This window comes from Zalophus californianus, chromosome 2, assembly GCF_009762305.2.
Source record: "Zalophus californianus isolate mZalCal1 chromosome 2, mZalCal1.pri.v2, whole genome shotgun sequence".
Taxonomy (NCBI): Eukaryota; Metazoa; Chordata; class Mammalia; order Carnivora; family Otariidae; genus Zalophus; species Zalophus californianus.
This window is the reverse complement of record NC_045596.1, coordinates 88,408,279-88,424,161: the sequence shown is the minus strand read 5'-3', so window position 1 is coordinate 88,424,161 and position 15,883 is coordinate 88,408,279. Positions and strand designations below refer to the sequence as shown.

The following is a 15,883-nucleotide window of genomic DNA, read 5'->3' as shown; positions in this document are numbered from 1 at the left end:
ATTGAGAATTATATTGAAATTCAGTTCTATATACAGACTTCAAATTGAACATCCCCTAGAAAGAGCTATAGGGAACCACTGACATTTTACATGGTCAAGTAAACAAAGTCAGATTTCCATTTTAGAAGTACCACTCGGACAGCAATTCAAGAATGGTGTATGTGACAGGGGTGTGGGCAGCAGCTGCACAGGTGGGAGGATGCCTAGTTAAGGGTATTAGTTGTGATTCATCTTGGATATGGGCAAGGCCTAATAAAAGACAGTAACAGTGGGGGAAATAGAGAACTGATTTGCTAGCTATTAAGAAGCAATAGCTTCAGGTCTTAGTGATTGAAAATGGTGTGTGTGTGGGGGCGCGGCGGGGGGGGGGGGCGGGGAGGTGGAAGGGAGCCTGGAGGATGGGAGGTGGAGAGTACTGGGTTACCGAGAACTTCTAACAACTATTTTTGTGCCAGAGGTAAGCTATGGAAAAGTCCTTAAGAGTAATGGGAGGGGGGCAAGAACTCGCGGTGGAAGCTCCCCCATACCCCAGCCCATTTTCCTATGAACTAGCCTTGTAATAATCAGGTAAATTTGAAAATGTCCTGCACAGGTGGGCATTCTACCCTGTGGTAACCAGCAGCCTTCCCTAAGCCTGGGTTTCAGTCCTCTAAGAATTCCTGGAAAAGCTAATAATATAGGGGCCCTTTTGGCCTACCCGGTAAGAATTACTGGACAGAAATCTGATATGAAGAGAGGTCTCCCAAGTGGGGAAGGAGGCACCTTGCAGATAACCACGAATCCCAGTCAAGATGCTAATCACTGATGACCAAGGATGGGGCATTGACTGTTTTTTGAAGTGCGCTGCCGAGCAGAATTTTTTTTTTTAAAGATTTTATTTATTTATTCATGAGAGACAGAGGTAGAGAGAGAGAGAGAGAGAAGCAGAGGGAGAAGTAGGCTCCCAAGGAGCAGTGAGCCCGATGCGGGACTCGATACTAGGACCCTGGGATCATGACCTGAGCTGAAGGCATATGCTTAACCATCTGAGCCACCCAGGCGCCCCGCCGACCAGAATTTTAAAGCCATCAAGAGGAACGTGTGGCGAATGAGCTGTCCGGTAAATCATTTCTTCCCTTTGCGAGGCTGTAAAATCCCTTTTTTAAATGCGGCCAGGTGGGTAAAGGGTGGCCAGGGTGACAAAGATACAGATGGGGCAGACAGGAGACAGGTGGCCAGGCTTGAGGAAAAGGCACAGGGGCAAGAGACTACATCAATGTCTTCTCCCAACCAGCATCAGCTGCAAGGGAGCCAAGCACGCTAAGAGCCAAGAGGCAGGCATCTCCCTTGCCCTTCCGTGGGCGGCACGCGCCTGGGACTCGTTTCCAGCCTCAGCGCCTGCGCAGCACAAGAGGGCGAGATGGGGAGAAGCCAGGAAACTTCCACGACTACCTTCCCAGGCCCCGCCCCTTCCTCAGAATCAAGAGGGAGGAGCGTCGCGCGCGTTCCGAGCGCCAAAGCCCCGCCCCCAACTCCGGCCTAAGGTTCGCGCCCGCCGCTTCGCCCCTCCCCACATACCTCCGCTCCAGACCCATTTCGGAGGCGCGGCCGACGCGCCACGCAGGAGGCTCGAGGACGAGCGCGTGCGTACGTAAGCGCGCGCCAACCCCAGCGCGAGGAGGCCCCGCCTTCCCGTCCCGCCCCCTCCGGCCTCTCCTCCTGTTACCCTCCTGGAGCTGAGGATCCCGGCACCCGAGCGCACTCTGCGGCTATGGAGGTCCCTGGGAGTCTGTGCAAGAAAGTCAAGCTGAGCAATACTGCGCAGAACTGGGTGAGTCGGGGCAGAGGAGCGAAGGAGGCTCTGGGAGGCTATGGCTGCAGCTCGTTCCGGAGCCGCTGCTTCCTTCCCGCCTCCTCTGCATCCTCCCTGGAGCTCGGGGATGGTACCCGAGGCCGCGGCGCCTCCCAGCTGGGGCGGTGTTGTGGGGTGGGGGGGCGTCTGGGCTGGCGCGGCTGGGGACTCTGGCTGGGCGCGGTGTGCGGTCCGACCCACCTTCTGGGGGGGAAGAATGCCCTCTTCCCCAGCTCCTCGGCTCAGAAGAGACCTGGAAGAGAATCTTTTGGGAGTGAGCTGGCGGCTGCTGAAGCGTGCACCCCTGACGGGGGATGCTGCCCGCATCCCTTGAAGTGGCCTGAAGGTCTGCGGAGGAGGCGAAGGCGGGCGCATTCGGTGCGTTCTAGTTTTTCTTGGCTCTGCCAGTACACTTAGCCCAGGTTTGGATCCATCTCCACGTCTTTCCATTTCTGAGTTTCAGTGTGAAGGGAGAGTACCCAACAATGTGGCCATTCATGAGTTGAGACTGATCTGAACTGAGGTTCTTTGTCGCTCGGTATTAAATTGGAATGTCTAACAAATAACATGGAGTCTTAAGGACTCGATTTCTGGAGACAGTAAGGTATGGGAAGACTAATGGTTTATAACGTTTAACAAGAACTGCCAGTTGGATTTGATGGTCAAGTGCTGTGCCCTCAGAAGGTTGCTTCCTTCCTTAATTTGATGATCAACAGCCTTAAGATTTTGTAAGTGTAGAGCAGATTGCAGTGGGGAGAGGGGGAGGGGAAGGGGGTGTCCAACTTCGGAGTCAGGAAAGGAAGTGGTTTTAAGTTTAGATGGGTTTTTATTTCACAGTGTGATAGGATCATGAGGTTTAATTTTAAATGCAACCTTGCAAATCATCATTACCCTTGATGGGTCAAAGAAACAAAAGCCATTTCAGGCAAATGCTCCTTTGAAGTCGTGAATTTACCATATCTTTTGTTACCAAGGATTCTCATCTGATTCCTTTCTCCTTTTAACCTTATGTGATAAGGAGGGAATGAAGTAAAAGGTGAATTACAACATTGGAAAGAGCATTGGACTACTGGTCGCTGGTTCCAGCTTTGCCATTTAGTAGCTGAGTGCTCTTGAGGAAAAACACTCTGTGTCTTTAAACCTTAGCTGAATTAACAAGGGTGTAATAGTGTGCACTTCTCTGGGCTGTTTCGAGGAGTAACGAAGATAATTTGAAGGTGCGGTGAAACCGCTACCATGTAACTTAGTATTGTTCCTGTACCTTGAAGTATTTCCTAGTTAGGGAAATAAGGTTGGCTAAATTAGGGTATTTACAGATACTTTCAGTTATACCATCCATAAATTTATTAACTTTTGCCAAATAGATGTGTGTTCTTTGTAGAGACTTGTGCTGCTCTTGGAGAAGATAAAAAATGAGGGACTCCGTGCTTGCCTTCCAGTTGCTCATGGCCTGGTTGGGCTTCTAAGTGGCATTTGCCAGGTGATGAATATCACACCACAGTGAGTGGTGTAAGACGCGTTTTATCGCAATTTAGGGCAGAGGTTAGTTTCTCCTGGGTGTTTGGAGAGGGTTTATGGAGGAGAAATGTGCTCAGATTTGTGAGTCAGAGAGGGACTGAATGAATAAGGGCTGAGAAAAAGAATATTATTTTTACTCCAGGAACAACGAGGAAACCTGTTTACTCGGGAGATTTTTTTTTTTTTTAGATTTTTATTTATTTATTTGAGGGGGGGAGAGGTCCAGGGAGAGCGAATGGGGGGGAGGGGCAGAGGGAGAGACTCTTCAAGCGGACTTCCTGCTGAGCATGCCAAGAACGAACCCGCAGGACTCAATCTCCTCACCCTGAGATCATGACCTTGGCCAAAACCAATAGTTGAACATTTAACTGACTGAGCTACCCGGGCACTCCTACTCTGGAGAATTTTTATTGAGAAGTGGAGATAAGTTTGAATGGGTAGGGTGGGGCTAGGTTGTGCAGTTGTTAACGTTTGGTTGCTGAGTTAAGACTTAATTCCATAGGAGATTTTTGAGGATGCTAGAATTTTTAATTTTATGGGCCTTATAAGTCTTTTTTTTGCCCCAATAGAGAACATCCCTCGTATTTCCCTTTCACATACGTAAGTTAACTAATAGACACTAGTGTGAAGAACCCATACACCTTTAAAGTTTCCATCACATGACGAAATTGGATTTCCAGGAAGATTGGGCTACTGAGGAAATTAAATACTGCTAGAGTCCAGATGTGAAAGTCCTGGAGAACAGACAGGGTTTTAGTGAGGTTTCAATGAATTAATAGATTTGAAGCATGCCTGGTACATGAGCACTATTTAAGTTATTCTTGGTGTGAATTCAAGTGTGAGGGTACAAAGGGCTAGGCTAATGTGGTAGTGGGAATAGCGGAATAGGTGCATTAAAAACATTCAAAGAAGAGTAAGAAGGAGCTGACTAGAATTAGGGGATGAAAGAGGGAGGCGGGTTAAAAGTTGATACTGAGGTTTTAATCCCGGGACATGGGGAGAAAGTTGGTGACATGCTGGGAAATGGGGAAGTAGATTGGGGGCTAGGGTAACAGTGATAATAGTTAAACACTGAAAGAGAGTTTACTCTGTGCCCGGTACAGTTTGAAATGTTTACCTAAATTAACTTACTGAGTTTTTGCAACATTTCTGAAGTGGGTGTCATGAGAGAGGGTTCTTTAAAGCTGCCTGGGCTCAGATCTGGGCTCCACTGTTTACTAACCATGTAACCTTTGGCTAGTCACTTAATTTCTCTGTGCATCCATTTGCTCGTCTATAAAATGGAAATGCTAGTCTCACTGGGGTATTGTGAAGATTGAAAGCTAATATATGAAAAATGCTTAGAACAAAGTCAGCATATAGTAAGTGTTGTGTCTGGTTCTTTTTTTTTTACATTTACCTTCTTCATTGCAATTAGTATTTCTACCTAATGGATGAAGGAAGTGAGGCACAGAGAGGTCATAGAGTTTGTTAGTGGTGGGTCCAGTTTTCAGCACGCTGAGTGTGAGGGACAGCTTTAGTAGATATGCTATCCAGTAGAAATATAATGTGAGCCACATATATAGTTTAAAATTTTCTAGAGGGCCCTTTAAAGAAAGTAAAAAGAGGGGCGCCTGGGTGGCTCAGTCGTTGTGTCTGCCTTCGGCTCAGGTCATGATCCCAGGGTCCTGGGATCGAGCCCCACATCGGGCTCCCTGCTCCGCGGGAAGCCTGCTTCTCCCTCTCCCGCTCCCCCTGCTTGTGTTCCCTCTCTCACTGTGTCTCTCTCTGTCAAATAAATAAATAAAATCTTAAAAAAGAAAGTAAAAAGAAACAGGTTGAAATAAACTTTAATAATATGTTTTATTTATCCCAACATATCTAAAACAGTCACTTCAATATAAATGTAACTTCAGTACTACCATAATCAATATAAAATTACTAAGATATTTTACTTAAGTGTATATTTTACACGTACACATCTCAGTTCAGACCAGCCTCATTTCATATACTCAGTAGGGACATGTGGTCAACACAATGATTGGGACTGAATGAGCTTAAGGTTGGAAATAAAGATGTGATGGTTGAATTTGAGTTAGAGAATACAGAGAAAAAAGTAAGTCCTAGGCTTTGGGTTATATCTCCTGTGAAGGAGCAGGTAAAAGAAGTGGATTCGTGAGAGATAGGCAAAGACATGGGAAAATGTAACGTTACAGGATTGGGGAATGTTATTTAGTATTACAGGAAGATGTCTCCATATACTTAGAAGAATGGGAAAGAGAAATCAGGAGTGAACTTTCCCTGTTAGCTTCCTCTTAGCTCAGTCGGACAAAGCGTCGGATGTAATGGATATCATTCTCCATCTGATAGAACCTTTCTCCAATGGGATCAGCTTTTATCTGCCCTTGGGAGTATGTTAGCTGGGCTGAGGGAAATGTGGGGCACTCAGTTCAGGCCCAGGTGTTATTCACCCATTTGGTAGAATCCTGTTGGGTTGCTTAGAGCTGCCTTACACTGGAGGTGAAGCCTACTGCCCACAGAGTGATCTGACATTCAGAAGCACAGACAGTCTCACTCTGATTTGCCTTTCCATTCCCCTCTCTCCCACCACTCCCCAAATTTCCATAGCTCCCTGTTTCCACCCCCGACTTTCTTTCTGTACCTTCCATCATCATGGTTTTACACAAGCCCTTTCCTTCTGCCTGGGATGCCTGTTAACCTTTATCACTTAGTAAAATCTTCAGAGCTGTGGGCTCCTTTACCATACGGCGCGGCCTTCTGTGTGCACATACTCTTGCCCGTTGCTGAATTGTTTGTGCACCCTGTATCATGTTGCATGCTGCTGTTACCATGTATCATGTAGTGAGATTTCATGACGGATGTTCCGTGTCTACACGCAGCTCGTATAGCAGGATGGGGATAAGGAGTGTGCTACAGAGTAAGCTTCAGTGCTTCAGATATTAAAAGCCTAGATAGCATTATCTCTGTACCGCTTAAGTTAGAGAATAAACTCCATATGTGGTAGGATTCAAATTACAGTTTTGTCATTTACCACCTGTGTGATCTTGGGCACATTACCTAACGCCTCTCTGCCTCACTGCCTCACTGTCCTCAAAGGTAATAATGTAGTTAATAAAACATAGCTTATAGTGGGGATAATAGTGCTTACCTTCCTAGGGTTATAGTAAGGTTTAAATAAGTCACTATATTTGAAGCACGACGGTGGTGCCTGGCACATGAGCACTATTTAAGGTGTTCTTGTTATTATTTATTAATCAAAAATATTTAACACCAACTTTGTGCAAGCCTTTATTTAGGTGCTGGGGATGCGGTGGTAAAAAGACAGAGTCCTACCTGCTCTCGTGGATATTGCATTCTATCTGGGAAAGAGTTAATTAAAAGGCAAACAAATGAACAAGATAATTTTCCTTTTTACCAGTTCTCCGTTTTTGAGCAGTTTGTTCCTTATAGTGGTAGATGCCTTTCATAGAAGGCCAGTAGCCCACTCTGGATTTTGGGGAAGACCGAGGTGGAACAGAAAAGAAACAAGCATGCAGAAATGGAACACACAGCTGATGAAAAGCTGAGGAAGAGGCCAGTATATTCATTCTTCAGAACATTGGCCTGACTGTGGTCAGGGGCAGGTATTGATCTTCCAGGGAGATGCTGCTGGAAAAATTGCCTGAAGAAGAGGGAAAGCTGGACTTCTACTAAGAATGGACTCTTGATGTTGACTAACAGTAATAACAAGAAGAATGATGGCAAGGTCTGGATCTGTGTTGTCTAATCTGATAGCTACCAGCCACCTGTGGCAATTGAAATTTAGCTAAAACTAAGTATAATAAAAAATTCTTTTCCGTTGCTGCATGTGCTACATACACTGCCTTATGTAGTTAATGGCCAGTATTGGACAGTGCAGAATAGAACATTTTCATGGTCTTAGAGCATTGTATTGGACAGGGCAGGTCTAGAAAGTTCTTTTGGGATAGCTGCCAACACTTTTTTCTACTCTCTATGTATTTATGGATTCATTTTTACTTTCTTTCGGGGCAAGGAAATTTCGAGAGATAGTGGTTTCTTTGGAATCATGCTTCTGGGCGATTCTGCAGCCCTGGCTTCTGGCAGGGTACCAGCAGTGTTAGCCTTCCCTTAGCAGAGTTGTGTCTCTAGATGTGAATTGTGAAATAAGCTTTCCCTGGCTCTGTTACATTTGAGTTTTGAGTGGTAGTTCTCTACTCCAACAGTTCTGAACCAGGTAAAATTTTGCCACTCCTAGGAGGGTGTTTGACAATGTTTGGAGACATTTTTGGTTGTTAACGTGTGCGCACGCACGCACCGTGGGGCTTCTGGCATCTGTTGGATAGAGGATGCTGCTAAACATCCCACGGTACACAGGACAGCTCCCACAACAGAATTACCTGGTTCTAAAAGTCATTAATGCTGAAATTGAGAAACACTGTTTTATTCTTTGCTTTGAGTAAGAAAAAGGGAAAAAACTGCGTAACTGTGAAATGCAAAATTAGTAATTTAAAGTAAAATCTAGTTGATAATACCATTTTCTCACCCACCAGCCTGGAAGTTACCATCTTTTGCTCTGAGACAGATCAATTATTTATAGCATACCAGTGACAGAATAGTCAAACTCCAACCCTGAATTGTTTTGAAAGCAAGTTACTAAGTAAATTAAGTGAAGAGAATAATTTTTCTTTTTGGTATTTACTTAAGTGGTAATTACTTCTGTGAAATATTGTTTAAGGGTACAGTTCTTTACCAAGTGAGTTTTAACAATAAAAATAGTGGGAATATTAGACATTATCTATAGAAGTCCAGTTTCTAATTTTTAGATGAATGTAGCCATTATTCAGTCTCTTCTCTAGTTTTTTTGATGCTTGCATCCCTTCCCTGTGTCTTTATTTCTCATATGTTTAAGTGTACAGTTCATTTTTTTTTAGTATATTCATAGAGTTGTACAGCCATCACCAATATCTAATTTTAGAACATTTTCATTGCCCCGAAAAGAAATCCCATACCCGTGAGCAGTCATTCCCCTTCCTACCCCTTCCTCCTCTGTAGCTCTTGACAACCGGTAGTCTACATTCTGTCTCTGGATTTCCCTTCCAAACTTTCCTATAAATGGAATCATAAAATGTATGGCCTATTGTGTCTGGCTTTTTTAACTTAGCATGATGTTTTCAAGGTTCCTCCATGTTGTAGCATGTTATCAAACTTTATTCCTTTAGATGGTTGGATAATATTCCATTTTATGGATATATGCTACATTTTGTTTATCCATTCGTCAGTTGATGTACGTTTGAGTTGTTTCTCTTCCTTGGCTATTATGGGTAATGTTGCCGTGAACATTCGTGTACACATTTTTGTGTGTACTCGCCTATGGTTTTAGTAGTTAATTTCAACTTCGAGGTAGTTGTTAGTGTATTTTTGTCTGCCCAGCTGCTGAGCTGAGTCTTATGTGTAGTCACCCTGGTGGGAGGTGCAGGGGTCTGTCATGGTGTAATGATTTCTTTATCTGTTTATACTTTGTTTCTTCTCTGAAAAAAAATTTTTTTTAAGATTTTATTTATTCATTTGATAGAGAGACACAGCGAGAGAGGGAACACAAGCAGGGGGAGTGGGAGAGGGAGAAGCAGGCTTCCTGCAGAGCAGGGAGCCCGATGTGGGGCTCGATCCCAGGACCCTGGGATCATGACCTGAGCCAAAGGCAGATGCTTAACGACTGAGCCACCCAGGCTCCCCATTCCCTGAAATTTTTTTTTTTTTTTTTAATTTTATCCCCAGTATCTAGAAGGGCTCGATCACCAGATAGTCTTAGATTGGTTTCTGACTTCTAGGAATCTCTTAGAGCTGGGCTTTCCACCTGGAGGTCATCCAGGGGCCCTTTCATTAAAGGTATTGACATTTTAAAAAAATCTCCATTAAATATTTAAAGATTACTTAATATTTAAGACAGACCCGTTGGAGAGCCGTCATGTATATACAGAGCACATGCATGATAGTTGACGTCAATCAGGAAAGCCTGCCAGTAACTTAGTTTTGATTCAGGAGGCCTGGGGTAGAGATTCACTTTCTGACCAGAAGCATCCTTCCAGTGTTGCTGTGCAACGTGTTTTGCAGTAGCAAGTTTTTAAGTATACCATTTTCAGATTTTCTCAGCCTCCAGGAATATATGATCTTCTCTTTTGCTGTTTGTCTTTGGCTTGTTCAAAAGATTAACTTCAGTTACCAGTAACTGAACTAATTGATCAGTAACTTTGTGAAGTAAAAGCTTCTTCTCTTTGTATGTACTCGACCATCTCTTCAACTTATTCACATGATACTCTGCCATCTCTCCATAGTCTGTGTTGAGACATAAAAGAAACATGACTGTTAATCATTTCAGAGATACTCTTGGAGGAGCACACTGTTTAGCAGTCAGTTTAAGGTGGGTCATGGGGTGGGTGATGGGTGTTGAGTCCAGAGTTATGCTTGATATTTGATATATGCTCTGTGCTTTTATAGATTTCACTTAAAAAGGCAGAGTTGTTCATCAAATCATAGTAAACTCACAAGGCATTACAATTCTTTAAATGACATCGTAGGAGAAGTTAATTTCTCCCATAGGGAAGTGGATAAAATAAAACCGCCCATGTGGAAATTAAGGTGGGTCAAAAAGGCACACAGGGCCACTTGTGTGTGCCATGACAGAAGTTTGTAGAATGTGTAGAAAATGTGCACCACAAGTATCAGAGGCCTGGTGATGTTAGCCTAGTAACAGGACTGATGGTTGTTTAGCCCCGAGTGTAGAAAGTGAGTAAATTCTCTTGAAATGAATTGTCCCACTTCTGCTAAACTTAAGGCTTCTGAATGTCAGTCATCATTTCATTTGCAAGTTATACAGAGAAAACAAATCATGCTTTAAAATAAATGCCTCAGGGGCGCCTGGGTGGCTCAGTCGTTAAGCGTCTGCCTTCCGCTCAGGTCATGATCCCAGGGTCCTGGGATTGAGCCCTGCATTGGATCCCTGCTCCGCTGGGAGCCTGCTTCTCCCTCTCCCACTCCCCCTGCTTGTGTTCCCTCTCTCGCTGTGTCTCTCCCTGTCAAATGAATAAATAAAATCTTTAAAAAAAATGCCTCAGATCTAACTTTTACTGAGCACTGACTAGGCACAAGGAAAGAGGTTGGGCGCTGGGGAAGATAGAACTGTAACTCATGTGCTTGACCTACCCTCCCAAGGAAGTCAAAATATATACACATAGAAAGACAGCTGAAAGTATAAAACAGTCCCTAAAGAACAGATCATATAGGCAGTGAGTTATTACAGGGACTGCCTGGGTGTATGTACCAAGCCACATAAATATTTCTATAACTCACCCAGCCTCTTAGGAAAGAAATCGTAAGCCTGATTTCTCCGTCTTGTGGAAAGAAGCTAGGCCATTGAAGACCGAGAGTAGGAGTGTAAAATCGGAAGGAAATAACTCACTCGCCCTTCGGTGACTCACTAATGTCCTTTCTTTCGGGCGGAATTATAGGAAGAATTTGGCTAGCATGGGTGGAAAAGAAGGGGAGGGGGCCTGAAGGAAGATTGCTTGTGGAAGTGGCCTTTGGATTCTCAGCAACGTTCAGGCATAATCCCACCACCTTGCCTTTCCAGTAGTTTTAAAAAATGCTCTTTGATTTACTCTGAGAAACTGGGAGGTAGGAGGTTGTGGAAAATCTCTTTTTTTTTTTTTTAAGATTGTTTTTTAATATGAAAAATCTCAAACATACATAAGCAGTAAGCCTCCTTAGATTGCCCTATCTACCAGAGTTTTTAAAAGCCGTTTATAGCTACTCAGATAATTTTATGCATTCTACTCAGTTTAAAAGAAAAACAGGAGCTATTTTACAGGGCCAGAATGAATTAAAATTCATTAGATGCATGTTTCTTCTTGCCCCAAAGCAGAATAACTTGGAATAAACCCCAAAGCAAAATGACCCCAGTCAAACAGGTTCTGTCAGTGTAGGCAGCTAACTATCTAGCACCCTCCTCGAAACCACTCCCTCAAACCGCCCCCTCCATCCTTCAGACTCCACTCCCTTCTACCCAGACACGTGGGCTGGGAGCTGAAACTAGTGACCCATGGGAAGAGGTGTCCCTGATTCCCAAGAGGTGAGGATTTCCACGTGTGGAACCTTGTTTTTGTTTAAGATCTTGGAAACGTAGAGCTGGAAAGTAATGTTTGCTTCATTAGTTCATCGAAAAGAAATAGCTAGGGAGACCCGCGTTATAATTTTTCATAAATGATTATTGAACATGTAGAGCATAATTTTATTGGAAATGCATTTGTTAATGCGATGATTAGTGGAGGAGGGGTACAGCTTTTGTGGTGCGCCTATTCAAAGAATTGTCAGATTGCCCTTTGGCCCCAGAGGATTTTCTGCAATGAGTGATAGTAGGACTCAGAAGGGCAGAGATGCTTTGTGCCGTACACTAGGAGGATCGGGGAGGGAGAGGTGGGCAAAGAGATCCAGCACCTCAGGTAGACCATTTTTAGAAAGGAGTACCATCCAGAAGTTGAAGATCTGGATAGAAATACATTCCTTTACAAAGTTCATACTTCTAAAACAAAACACGCCCCCCCCCAAACCCCCACAGTTCATGCTTCTATAGCTGCAAGGCTGTTTATTCCCCATTTTGAAGACCCCTGGGCCAGACTACAGCTCTAGTTGGATCCACTCCAATTGCTCCTGCTTCATTTTGTGTCCCTGATGCGGCTGCAGAAAACATGGTCCTGGTGACTGGTTTTGCTTTGAATTGATGATTGTTGGCTTCACGTGACATTAGGACTGCCCAGCAACCATTCTAGATTTCCCTAGTCACTTTTTCACTCTTCTTGTGCTCATTCTGTGCACTGTGTGGAGACACTTCCCCCAGAAGTCATCACAGGTGTTAAGTGTCCTCTTTTTTGGTGAAGCCTTGCTTGGCCACCCTGTCTGAACGTCACTTCTCTGAAATTTCTTCACAATTTTGCTTTATTGACTTTTTCTCTTTTTGATACTTATTCCTGCCTTAACTTACTTATCTTTTCTCCCGGCTCTCCCATTAATCCAGTGGCTTTCAAACTCGAGCTTGCCTCATAATCGATTGGAGGGCTTTCTTTCTTTTTTTTTTTTTTTTAAAGATTTTATTTATTTATTAGAGAGAGAGAGAGCGCGCGTGCACAGGTAGGCAGAGAGGCAGGCAGAGGGAGAGGGAGAAGCAGGCTCTCCACTGAGCGGGGAGCCCGATGTGGGGCTCGAACCCAGGACCTTGGGATCATGACCTGAGCTGAAGGCAGCCGCTTAACGACTGAGCCACCCAGGCATTCCACGATTGGAGGGCTTTCAAATACAGATTGCTGGGACCTACCCCAGAGTTTCTGATTCCCTTGGCCTGGGGGCAGCACCCGATAATTTGCATTTGTAACAGTTACCTGGAGATGGAAGAGCTGCTTCCGCAGGGGCCACACCTTGAGAACCACTGCACTAGGCATGAGGACTAGATAAGTCCCATGAGGACAGTGATTTTTACTGGTACTCTTCACTCTTGTTTCATCACCACCTAGAAGAATTTCAGGCATGTAGTATGCATTCAGTAAATAGTTTTGAATGAATGTTGAATAATATAAGCAGTATCAAATACAAACACCCTATCAAAAAAATGCTGTCACATATCTATTTTATAACAACATGCTGCTAACAAGAACCTAAATTAGGGGTGCCTGGGTGGCTCAGTCGGTTAGGCGTTGGACTCTTGATTTCTGTTTAGGTCATAATCTTGGGATTTTGGGATAGAGCCCCCTGTGGAGCTTGGTGCTCAGTGGGAGTCTGCTTGAGATTCTCTCCCTCTGCCCCCTCAACCCCCTGCCCCTGCCATGTACACAGGTGTATGTTCTCTCAAATAAATAAATAAATATAAAAAAGAACCTGAATTACGTTTTTGCTCCATAGGAAGAGAAAATAGAAACTCTGTGATTCATTTTTTTTTGTTTTGTGTAGAAAACAGCTTTATTGAGATATAATTTGCATACATTCAGTTCATCTGCTTAAAGTGTATGGTTTAAAAGGTTTTTAGTATATTTACAGAGTTGTGCAGTTGTCATCACAAACAATTTTAGAGCATTTCTATCACCCCATGAAAGATCCCTGTACCCATTAGCAGTTACTCCCCCTGCCCCTTGGCCCCCAGTCTCCCAGCCTGCGGCGATCACTAATCTGCCTTCTGTCTCTATAGATTTTCCTGTTTTGGGCAGTTGAAATAAATGGAATTATACCATATGTGGTCTAGGTGACTGACTTCTTTCACTTAGCTTAATGTTTTTGAGGGTCATCCAAATTGTAATGCGTTTGAGAAATTCATTCCTTTTTACAGCCAGATAATATTCCATTGAATGGATATATAAATTTTAAAGTATTTTATCTGATTTTCAATTGATGGACGATTGGGTTGTTTCCACTTTTTGGCTTTTATGAATAATGCTGCTGTGAACTTGGTATATATGTTTTATGTGGATGTGTGTTCATTTCTTGTGAGTATACATCTATGAGTTTAATTATTTGGTCATGTGGTAACTGTATATTTAACATTTTGCAAAAGTGCTGTTTTCCAAAGTGGCTCTACTATTTTACAGTTTCACCAGCAAATGTATGAGGATTCTAAATTCTCAGTATTGTCACCAGCACTTGTTACTGTCTTTTTGATTATAGCTATTCTAGTGGGTTGTAGAGGTATCTCTTTGTGGTTTTGATTTGATGTGCCTTTTTCTGATGGCTAATGATATTGAATTTTTTTTTTTTTTTGAGAGAGTGAGTGGGGGGCAGAGGAGAGAGAATTCCAAGCAGATGCCACACGTAGTGTGGAGACCGATGTGGGGCTCAATCTCACAACCCTGAGAGCATGACCTGAGCTCAAATCAAGAGTCAAATGCTCAACTTATTGAGCCGCCCAGGTGCCCCTGAACATCTTTTAATCTGCCTATTTTGTCATTTGTATTTTTTCTTTGGAGAAATGGCTATTCAGATTCTTTGAGGCCTGTGTAAATTTATGTTCTTTTTGTTTAAGAAGATAATTTGGAAGAAAAATTGCATTCCACTTTTTTTGTGGAATAACCACAAATAAACAATGCATCTATTTTTTTTTTTCCATCATGCATGTCATGATACCTACAGACCTTCCATACTTTGTTCAGGAGTCTGCTTAGATGCTACCTTCTTGGAGGCCTTTGTTGATCAGCCTGTCTAAAGAGGCACTCCTCCCTGATTCCTCTTTCCAGTCATACCCTGTTTTATTTTCTGTAATGCACTTGTCACTCTCTGATATTACAATAAAGTTTTATTGCTTAGTCTCCCCCAGTGGAACGTAAGCTCAGTGAGGGGAGGAACCCTGTTTTTAGTTCACTTGGTATACTAGTAGGGCCTCAGTAAATACTGGTTGAATGAATGATTAAGTGAGTGGAAGACTGGGCTCTGGAGAGCCTTCCCTTGTTATGGGAACTTGGGCAAGCCATTTAACTTTTCTCAGGTTTAGTATCTTCATTTGTAAAACCACAGTAGTAAGAGTCCTTACCGTCCTGGCTCTGAGGGTTAAATTCAGTGGTGTATGTAAAAGCATCAAAGGCCATGCTAGGTACTATAAAGGAAAGAAAGCTGTTAGTTTCAATCTTTTTCTTTGCTTATGGCATGTTATATAGAACAGTGACAGCAAAGAATATGTGTTTACTTTTTAAAGGACTCAGGTGAATCAGAATTTTGTTTCTTTTTTCCAGGGGATGCAGAGAGCAACTAATGTCACCTATCAAGCTCATCATGTTAGCAGGAACAAGAGAGGTCAGGTTGTGGGGACCCGAGGTGGTTTTCGTGGTTGCACAGTTTGGCTGACAGGTATGGCCAAGAGAGATAAACTTGTTAATTTCAAAAGCAGCCTTGAACCAGGATGAAGCATATTTATTTAAATTTTGAGCTGTTCTTGTATTTGGAACATCACTACATGTAACTAACAATGTTGCTTAATTGTAACATATTTCCTTTTGGTAATTCCTTTTGTTCTTTACAGAATTGCTGTTGAAATAAAGGGGAAAACCCGAATGCATCTTATTTATTTATTTTTTAAAGATTTTATTTATTTATTTGACAGAGCGAGACACAGTGAGAGAGGGAACACAAGCAGGGGGAGTGGGAGGGGGAGAAGCAGGCTGCCCACAGAGCAGGGAGCCCGATGTGGGGCTCGATCCCAGGACCCTGGGACCATGACCTGAGCTGAAGGCAGACGCTTAACGACTGAGCCACCCAGGCACCCCCCGAATGCATCTTATTATTATTATTTTTTTTAAAGATTTTATTTATTTGACAGAGAGAGACAGCGAGAGCAGGAACACAAGCAGGGGGAGTGGAAGAGGGAGAAGCAGGCCTCCCGCCGAGCAGGGAGCCCGATGTGGGACCCGATCCCAGGACCCTGGGATCACGACCCGAGCCGAAGGCAGACGCCCAACGACTGAGCCACCCAGGCGCCCCCGAATGCATCTTAAAACTACTTTCTAGGGG

At 43.6% G+C, this 15,883-nt stretch overlaps 1 protein-coding gene across 4 annotated transcripts in view; it reads left to right on the top strand.

Moving 5' to 3' along the window:
- Nucleotides 1-1,525: 1,525 nt before the first annotated feature.
- Nucleotides 1,526-15,883, top strand: part of PAPSS1 (3'-phosphoadenosine 5'-phosphosulfate synthase 1) — a 106,599-nt gene continuing 92,241 nt past the window's right edge. Inside the window, exons 1-3 of one of the 4 annotated variants that reach the window (XM_027600051.1) lie at nucleotides 1,526-1,810; nucleotides 2,048-2,209; nucleotides 15,109-15,223. In XM_027600051.1, the coding sequence (XP_027455852.1) occupies nucleotides 1,751-1,810; nucleotides 2,048-2,209; nucleotides 15,109-15,223 (337 nt within the window). In that variant the 5' untranslated portion in view covers nucleotides 1,526-1,750. The remainder of the gene's footprint in view (nucleotides 1,811-2,047; nucleotides 2,210-15,108; nucleotides 15,224-15,883) is intronic. The other 3 variants (XM_027600049.1, XM_027600050.1, XM_027600052.2) reach the window with 3 other exon arrangements.